General features: G+C 45.0%; 1 protein-coding gene across 2 annotated transcripts in view; it reads left to right on the top strand.

Moving 5' to 3' along the window:
• The first annotated feature begins 244 nt into the window (after positions 1 to 244).
• FANCL (FA complementation group L) overlaps positions 245 to 9,663 on the top strand; it is a 60,579-nt gene continuing 51,160 nt past the window's right edge. For both annotated transcript variants that reach the window (XM_090049948.1, XM_090049954.1), the window contains exons 1-4: positions 245 to 386; positions 1,817 to 1,875; positions 4,565 to 4,625; positions 8,948 to 9,004. In XM_090049948.1, the coding sequence (XP_089906074.1) occupies positions 297 to 386; positions 1,817 to 1,875; positions 4,565 to 4,625; positions 8,948 to 9,004 (267 nt within the window). In that variant the 5' untranslated portion in view covers positions 245 to 296. The remainder of the gene's footprint in view (positions 387 to 1,816; positions 1,876 to 4,564; positions 4,626 to 8,947; positions 9,005 to 9,663) is intronic.

The raw sequence follows: 9,663 nt of genomic DNA, 5'->3' as shown, positions 1-9,663 counted from the left end.
GGTGGTAGACATAGCCAGGGACCACTCAGCCCCCTCCTCCCCGCAGTGGCAAGAAGCCAACCGCAGGAGCGAGGCAGCCCCTACCCCACGCAAGACAGTTAAGGCGAGCCAACAGTGGCTCAACCCTCACGGGCTTTGTTCCGGCCCCCCCGCGGGACACGTGACCACGCGCCGGAGCCGCCCCCGAGCCCGCGCGCTGGCTCCCAAGGGCGGCGGCGCGCATGCGCGGTCCCTCCCCCGCAGGGCGGGGTCGCGGGAAGCGCGCCGGATTCGAGCGGGCTTGGGGGGAGGGCAGCATGGCCGGGCGGGCGCTGTTGCGCCTCTGCCCGTTGCTGCTGCGCCAGGACCGCCGGGGAAGTGCCTACGAGGGCTTCGTCACTGCGCAGGTACCAGCCCCTCCCCCCCTCCCTGCACCAGGCTCCTCGGGCCGCGAATGGGCGCGGGGGGGTTTGCCCCACTTCTTGCCCCACTTCTTGCCCCCTTCTCGGATGATCTCCATATAGCCAGCTCTCACTCGCTGGCCCAGATCAGCCAGCTCAGCCAAGCCCAGCCCAGAGAATTTAGTTCTGGCTCTGGCAGCAGTGGGGGAGCTTCCTGTGGTGCTAGCAGCAGCAGCTGCTGTTGCATCCTGCCTCTTCCCCGAACTGGCACTGCTGCGCATGGGGAAAGGACTGGGGGCTTTCCCCCAGTTTTCTCTGACTGAGAATGGAGTGGAGGAGGCTCTTGCTCACTCCTTTCCCAGATCGGGATTGCATCTGTTTCCTGCCTGTGTGCCTGTGGAGGGAAATCCTACCAGTGCTGGAGGCACTTCTGACGGTGGTGCTGCTAGGTCCGCTGGTGTCAAAGCATAGGCACCTGAAAAGAGGGGAAAGTGGTCTTCCAACCGATTTGAGGTTGATGCCCCTGGAGAGATGAATCTGAAGTCTGACTCCAAAATAAGAATTGAACTGCCCTGGTTATCTCAGCAGGGTGCCATGCCCAGAGACAACAATTTAAAAGTAGATGTTACTTAGATGTCCCTGAGGCCTGAGGAAGGGCACTGTGAAAATACCCCAAAGCCTGCACAGGTCTATCCCATCCATGCAGTTGGTCCAACAAAAGATATCACCCATAAATATTCTTGCCCTCTGGCCCATTCATGGCATCAAGGTTGCCTCAACACTACCAATATTAACTATTACTCTTCATATAGGAATGGAGAGGGAAGACTTGAATCTTAAATCTAGGCTGACTATGCCATAAGTATGTGGGAAAGAGCCCCTACCCCATCCTTTTTTTTTTTTTTTAGGGGTGGGGCACTAACCTGCCAGTTTCATTTTGAATAATTGGAACTAGGTATATTTACATGGTTAAAACTGTACAGGGTCAAATCACTGCCCAATCAGTGTAATATTATTTTGCTTAAAGGGTCCAAACTACCTGAATTTGAGTTGAAGAAAGACTTCTGTTTACTTCAGTGAGGCTTGGGTTAAACTCAGTTGCTTGTTTACTACCCAATTTTTATTGATAATTCTTTAATTCTCAGTGATTGTTTTCTGTTTAGTTACATGGTGAGGAACTTAAGAATTTTCCCTTTATTTTGTGAATAGTGGAAGGAGATTAGTTCAAGATCAGAATTAAAAGCACAAATTAATAATGATTATACCTGACAACAGTGCTTTTTAAGATTGAAGAAATTATCTGTGCGATGACTCATTTTCTATATAAATGAAATGCATACTATTTTTCCCTTCTTGGCAGTTACCATTAGAGGAAATAGAAATGTCTCTCTGTGTGAATTTGTATTTCAGATGCTTCAACTAAACTTATTTTATAGGGCAGAGACTTCCATATAAGAATATTATTGCCATCAGATTTTCAGCTGAAAAATGCAAGGTGAGGTATTATTTCTTTTTCTCTACTACATGAGAAATGTGCTTACGTTTCTGTGACTGCACTGTAATGTAGGCAGCGATGATGTGTGTAAGTGTGCATTTCTAAATAGATATTGGCAGTTCTTACTATTTGTGACCTAACTGGCAACAGTAATCTGTCACATCTTTGATTCCCCCTCCACCGTATTCTTGGTGAGTAGTAATAATCTTTGATAAACTTCATGGCTTACATTACAATAAGTTTGTAAGAATTCATTGCTGGTACTCCTTTATACAAAGACATACATAAACTATGTCAGTCAGCAAATGTTTTTGAGAGGTCAGTTAAACTGGAGGTGTATTGAGGAAGTTTGCTGTTAAATTAATGTTAATGCAAAATTATATTTGAGAGAGAAGTCATGTCTTTCCCTTCCCCTCCATAACAAACGTCATTTTGCCCTGTTTGTAGATGCAACAGAATATGTATTATTTTTTTAAATATTGATTTTACTTTATTAAGGGGTGTTTTTACTTCACACTATCAAATGTACTTCTGTATGAATGATCTGTAAATTGAAGGATCAAATGAACATTAGCTTGCTGTGAGTTTTTGTGTGCCTAGAGTATATCCAAAATCTTGGATGGAAACACCAAGCAGTGTAAGACTGCCAGACATGCTGTTTTTCTTTTTGTCATATCTGAGGTGCAGGATGATATAAAAATTAATAAAAATTAAAATAACACTTTATAAAAAGTGTAATATTTCTAAATAAATTTTCTGCAAACATGACATAGTCAATTACTTTTATTAAGGATTAAGCTCTTTGCAAGTCTTCAGTTTTGGAAAAAGTTATTTTAAGTTTCCAGAGACAAAAGGCCAAACTTCCCTAGTTTTTTGCATGTTCTGTAGAAGTTACATAGATGTCTAATAGGAGTGTGTGAAGCGGGTCGTATTTGGTTCATTGATTTGATATGGCCGAATCCGAATCTGAAGATGTGATGCTGATTCAGAGAATCAGCAATTAGGCCATAGACACAGCTTTAAATGTTTTTTCTACATACCTTGAGGTACCAGGTGTGGGATGCAAATACTGAGATGGTGGGGCAGATGGAGTGTCCCACAGGAGCGCTTGCCCCTCTCCCCCCCCCGCCACGTGCTTGGCAGACCTGGAAGCGGTCCCTCTAGACTCGGGGGGCACCAGTTGCCGGGGTGGGTCCCCTGTACGCTCTGTGGCGGACCCAGAAGTAGACCAGAAATGCTTCTGGTCCACTTCCGGATCTGCCACCAAGTGCACTGGGGACCCCCCCCACGCTCCATATGCCCCACCATCTCAGCATTCATGAGCTGCCCAGTACCTTGAAGTATGTAGAAAAAACATTTATAGCTGTGTCTATGGCTGAATCATTGAATCTCTCTGAATCGATTTGGAGGGTTCCGATTCAATTCGGAGAAATTAAAGCATCTCTTGATTTGATTTGGATTTGCAAATTCAGCCACCAAATCGGGCTGAATCTTCGTGGAATTAAATCAGCGACTAAAGCTTCTTAAAGCCCTAATGTCTAACATGATTTTAAAAAGTAACTATACTCAAATTATACAAATGTGGCTCAAAGAACCTACTTCACACATTGTTACAGCAAAAACTTTTAGGCTTAGAACTAATATACAACTTCTGGCCAAAGGCAATGATTTTTAGTTAGTTATAGTTCATAAGGATTGTGATGAATGTTGGTGTTATTGTTGAAAGTATGAGTCCAGGTAAGATGGTGAACCCATTACTCTAGTCAGTATGCAAATACTATATAAGACAGTGGTGCTAAGTCTGTCCCACCATGGACGGAATGACTGGTGTGGGACTTGTTTGGAGGCCGGATCCTGCACGTGGCTATCATCTGGCATATGGGGCCATGTCATTCAAACTGTGGGGTTTCCCACAGGCCCAGAAATTTGGCAGAAGTGGAGAGGGGTTGTGTTAATTTTTGCACCTCTGGTAGCAATTAATGCTACTGCTCTACCCTGCTGCTTAATTTTCTGACCTGTGCAAAGCCCTGTGGGTAAGATCACAAACCTCTGCCAGCCTGATCTGGTCCATGGGCCAGAGGTTGAGCACCATAGCTGTAAGATATGGACACTGCCCTGAAAAGCGTAGTCCAAGATGTTCAGCTTTATTCCTTTGAAAAATATTGCAATTAGCTTTTTTCTTCTCTGAAGATTAGTAGAATTAAAAAAAAGAATTTAATTTTCACAAGATTACAATGCAACAACTAATTTGCTCCTGCAAACTATTAATGTTTATACTTCTTAAATATTATATTTGAATTGCACTCTTAAGTATCCCAACTCAAATGTGTAGCAGTCAACGCTGACATTTTCAGAATACCATTTTTTAAATATTAGTGGCTTTTATGAAACCATATTGACTTGTAAGAATTATGTTGTTTTCATCATGGAATTGAGGCTGGCTTATAGGTAAATGTCTACTTATTAATTTTTAAAGAGCTGTAGACAGAATGACATTTAAAAATGTAAGTAACTCATTGAGTGGAAAAACTCAATTAAAGTAGTCTGAAAATATTGTTTTGTTCTTGTGTTTTTTGGGAAAAGGAACTTTTTGATCCTCTTAAATTATAAGACGGGTTTTTTCTCACATGCTTTCTTGTTAAAAGATCACTTGATTCAAGTTAAAACTGTGTGAATCCTCTATTTCTAGAATACAGTGCAGCTGGCAGCTGAAGAGGCTATTGCATGGATATCGTCAGATTCTAAAACAGGTATGCTCTTTTTATAGAAACTTTCTTGAGCTGTACATATGAGTTTTCTAAATTTTGTACTGTTCCACCCTCCAAAAGTTTTAAAGAGAACCTTCCACTCGTATAGTAAAGACAGGTGCAGATGCAAGAGGAGGGATACAATGGTACAGTTGCACCTCTTTGATTTCTAGCATTTTTACTCAGGCAGCAGTGAGACAGTTGCTTGTCCCTATGGCTCATTATAATTAGGAGTGTACTGATAAAGATTTTATGGGCTGATACTGATGGCTGATTATTAACAAGCCATAGCAGCCGATACTAATCTGATTTGCCAATATGCAGCCTGGCAGCTTGGAGAGCAGTGTCCGGCTAGTAAGTCTGTTGTGGGGAAGGGGAAGGGTGTGGTGGGGGAGGGGGAAGATTGAGGCCTGTGTTGTGAGGGAGGGAGTGGGGCTGGAGCTGGGGCAGGGGCAGGGGCAGGTGCTGCTTAGTCAGGATGAGACATGTGACAGAACTGTGAGTCAGGAGGTGGGGAGGGGTGCGGATCCTACTGCTGCACACACCCTAGAGGGAGCCAAGGGGATGTGGCTCCCAGATTGTGTGCCAAGCACAGTGGGTGGGCTGCCACTGTGGTCCTGGGCTGGGTGCTGCGCCAGCCACTTCCCAGCGATGGAGTCTGGGCAGGGCTGCATTCAGGGTGGGCAGCGGCAGCGCTGGAAGGGGTGGTTATGGGGTGGGGGCTACAGCCACCCCAAAATTCACTGTAGCTCCCCCTGCTAGCACTGCCGCCGCCTGCCCTGAGCACAGACCTAATCCAATCTTCCTGCTGGGAAGAGCCTGGCTCCACCTGCAGCAACAAGCCACCCTTGCCCCACACATGGATCCAGGGGACACTGCCCTCCTTGCCTCCCCTGAGGGTGCACACAGTGGTAGGATTGAGCCCTCTTCCCCATGCTGCCTGGTATGAGCCACTTGGGGATCCATCCAGCACCCTGCCTCAGCCCTGTTTCTTCTCCTACCACAAAGGCCACAATCTGCAACCCAACATACCCCTTCACTCTCCCTGGCCCTTGCCCTCCAACAGACTTACCAGCCCGATGCTGCTCCCCAAGCTGCTGGGCTGGCTGCATGCATGCTGTGGCTGTGCACGTGCACACAGCATTTATCAGTGACATTATCGACTATACCTGCCAAAAAAAGCTGATTGCTGATAATGTCAATTTTCTTTTTATTGGTGCCAATACAATATGGACCAATGTATCAGTGCATTTCTAATTATAATTACCCGATCCCTCCTAAACTCTTCATTCCCCAGGTGTTAACAGCCCTCTCCTTTTTATTGGTATTGATGTTCCACTAATTAAGCCAGCCTTTCTTCTGCAATTCTGATGTCTGTTACCTGTTCCTGGTAATGCTGCCACTATTTATGGCCTTGGAGGCTGTTTTTAACTCTACCTAAAACCATTAACACAGTGTGGAACATTAATCCATGTCTAGCAATAACATTCAATGAAGCATTGGATGTACTGTCAAATTGCTCAAGAAGGATAGATTTTGTTTTATAAATCTGACAAAGGAAATTTTCATTATAATAACTATAGAATTAATGAAACAATGTATTTTGATTATTTTTTGTTCAGTATGGTTTTTATACATAGTACATCATATAGCTAAGTAAATGCATATTCCAATAAAGTTATTTGTTTTTGCTTCATTCTTAAACTGAATAATATAGCCGTAGGCCCTTCTCTTATTAATAAAGCTTCTAGTTGTTTGGGGGTTTTTTTAACCGGAGAAAAATGTTAGGTTAGAGGTGATGGGGCACCACATCATCTGCTCCCTGCTTTTCAAAATCCTGCATCTACTCATGAGTAAATATGCAGATTTATATGGATTTGTTAGGGTACTCCAAATATATAAGAATACATTTTAGTCAATACATTTTGCTTTTTTCTGAGAAGTTTAACTTTAAAGATTATAAGATGTAACAATATATTAAACAGCTGACACTGCATAGGATTATATTCTGCTACCTTTCCCTCTCTTTTTTTCATGTTGTTTGCCAACAGCACTCAGTATGAAAAGATTATTTGCAAGAAATGTCAATTACAGGAACATCAGCCTCCTGCTAGGATGACAGCATTGTAGCTATTGCATTCTCATGTACTAAATGTTCCTTTCCAAAACAGTGTGGCATGATTCCACGTTACCTAGGGTAGGGGTGTTAAACTCACCCACCCTGGGCCGCATTGGGACTATGGGGTTCCTCCCAGGCCAGATTTATGAAGCTAATAGTAACTGTGGCAGGATCCATGTGGTAGGGGTCCAGCAAGGGGAAGTGAGGGCTATATCTGTAGAACACTTATTTTCAGGCCCCCCCCCCACACACACTGATTGCAGTATCCATCAGGATTGTGGGACCTTGGATTCTGTTCTGTGCCTAGGTATAGAAATTGCATGTAAACCAGTATAAATGATTGGAAAGCAGCCTAAACCTCTAACAGAACAGATGTTCAGCACACATAGACTGGTTTCAAAGTGGTGGAACCTGGTCTAAGATAGACCTGGATGGATGTAGTATTAGACTTCATTGGTTTACGTTTGAGCAGTATATAAAACTTTTGTACCATATCCCATAGCAAAACAGCTTAGTTCTCTGTCCTCTGGCATCCCAGGCACCAGTTGCAGAGCAGCGTCCTAGCTGTGGCTGATGCTCATTCATTCTGGGCAAGCATCAGGCCAGCCCCACCCTCATGCTGTCACAGATAGGAGCCAGAAAAGCCATTTTCTCCTGCTTATGCAGTGGGAGGGGAGAGAATGGAGTTCCTGCTACTTCACAGCCCCTGCTCTGAGCCTGGACGGCCAGGCTGCCCCCCTGCCCACTCCTATTTTCCTGTAGAGTACTCCCATCCCTGCCACCTGGTGCAAACCACCTGGGCTGCTCAGTGCATCTTGTTGGGTGCTGCTGGTGCCAGGCTCCAACAGGGCACACTGGGAGACTTGCACTGGGCAGTGGGGATGGGAGAGTTCCATACAGGGAAGGAACTGCCTATTGTGGGCCACCTGAGCTGCCCAGCGCATCTTGCCAGAACCTGAAGCCAGTGGCAGCTGTTGGGATGAGCTGTGTGGCTTGCCGTGTGGCCCAGCCTTTCCTGCTATGGATTACTCCTATCCTCGCTGGCTGGTGCAAGATTTCTGGGCTGCCTGCCATATGCTGCTGGTGCTGAGTTCAGGTGGGATATGCCTGGAAGTCCAGGAGGCCCCCACTGAGCAGTGGTACCCAATCTTTCCCTGTATGGAGTGCTTCCATCCCTGCTGCCTAGCACACGTCTCTTGGGCCATCTGGTGTGTTCCACTGGTGGCAGCAGCAGCAGCTGTCGCCAACAAAATATGCTGGGCAGCCTTTGGGTCTTGTTCTGGGCAGTGGGGACAAAACCTCCATAGAGCGAAGGATCGGGCCCCTTGTGGCCTGGTCCTTCTACGGAGATGGGCCACCCTGATTGGCTGTTGGGTGCTAGCCCTCCCATGTTCCTAGCCATGGGCTTCTGGGGGTGGAGCCTGGCAGCCCAAGTGGCAGCAGCAGGGCGCGTGTGCCATGGTGGCCCCTCTGGGGCCTGCCTGAGGCTGGGCATTGGGGGGAGGGAGGGAGCAGTCTTTGGTGGCAGCAGGGGGTTGGGCGGTATGTGCCTGGCAGCCAATTAGGGATGGCCCCTGCTCAGTTGCTCTCTGGCACGCTGGGAGGTGTGCAGAAGACACCACCATGTTCTAGCCTAGGCCAGTGCAGGCATTTGCATGCCTCTGCCCCTCAATGGGCAGATGTGAGTTCCCTTTGCTTATGATCTGATCTACTCAACTTAGAAACTGCGTAGATTGGATCAATTCTCTCTCTGGCTTTTTGGATGTCTGTACTTCCCCTATGGCTGGCTATGCCCCTGAGCCCTCTCCCATTGACTTTGGGTGGGTGGAATGGATTGGTACCATGGGGCCACATATTTGACATCCCAACTGTAGGAGAATAGTGTTTCTCTTGACCAAGATTTAGCCAACCAGGGAAGATACTTTTTTAAGTACTGTGAGAGTTAAGGAGGCTTCTTTCTGATTGGTGAACAGTGTGAGTTAACTTACTAAAAATTGATACCATTTTTATCATATAATAAAACTTGCAATGAAAGGGTTTATAATTTAATTGAAGTATAGTTTAAATCTGCTGCATTTTACCATATTTTATATGTTTTTATTTTATTAAAATATCAGAAAAGAGGTAATAAAATTAAAACTGTTTCTGAAAGCATTACTGAAATTGAGGAAATTTTAACTTTTCTTAAAAAAAATTTTCTCTGTAGAGGTTGCAACACTGTTCTGATCTGGTCAGCTTTATGGAGGAGCTGAAGACGATTTTGGTGAGATACTATTTTTTGCCAATTTGTATTATTTCCCTTTCTTAAGAAAAAGGGTCTGTGTATTAATTTAAATGAGCCTTTTAAAATTCAACATTAACCTTTTCAAATGATGCAGTGCTAGGGCTGCATGCACTTAGTTGCTGTTGATCTAATAATTACCTTTGGAGTTAGAATTCTTCCTGACTAGAGCACTTCGCAGATTAAATAAAGCTGCAGCAGAAGGCCCTGTTTTAAGTATTGCAACAAATGTAATTCTTAGTTTGTTAGAACTCCCTAATCCTGCCTAGGTCGGTGAGAACAGACTCTTAATGACTATACAAAGGAATACTTCTTTGGTCCTTATTTAAATTTGTTTAAAAACAGCTAATCCTTGCCACCATATTGAAGACATGTGTTCCTAGTAGCATGATTTGGAGACAGAGTTTATAATGTAGTACTACCTATGATCATAGAGTCATAGAAGTAGGGTTGGAAGGGACCTTGTAGATCTTCAAGTCTGACCCCCCACCTGAGCAGGAGAAAAACTGGGCCCAAATGTCTCCAGCCATGTAGGCATCAAGCCTCTTCTTAAAGGCTCCCAGGGTGGGAGCTAGCACCATTTCCGTTGGAAGTTGGTTCCAGATCCTAGCCGCCTTGACTGTGAAGTAGTTCTTACGGAT

The sequence above is a fragment of the Crocodylus siamensis genome, chromosome 1 (assembly GCF_052110815.1).
Source record: "Crocodylus siamensis isolate JL-2025a chromosome 1, ASM5211081v1, whole genome shotgun sequence".
Taxonomy (NCBI): domain Eukaryota; kingdom Metazoa; phylum Chordata; order Crocodylia; family Crocodylidae; genus Crocodylus; species Crocodylus siamensis.
Note: the sequence above shows the minus strand (reverse complement) of the source record. Positions and strands in the feature narration are given on the sequence as shown.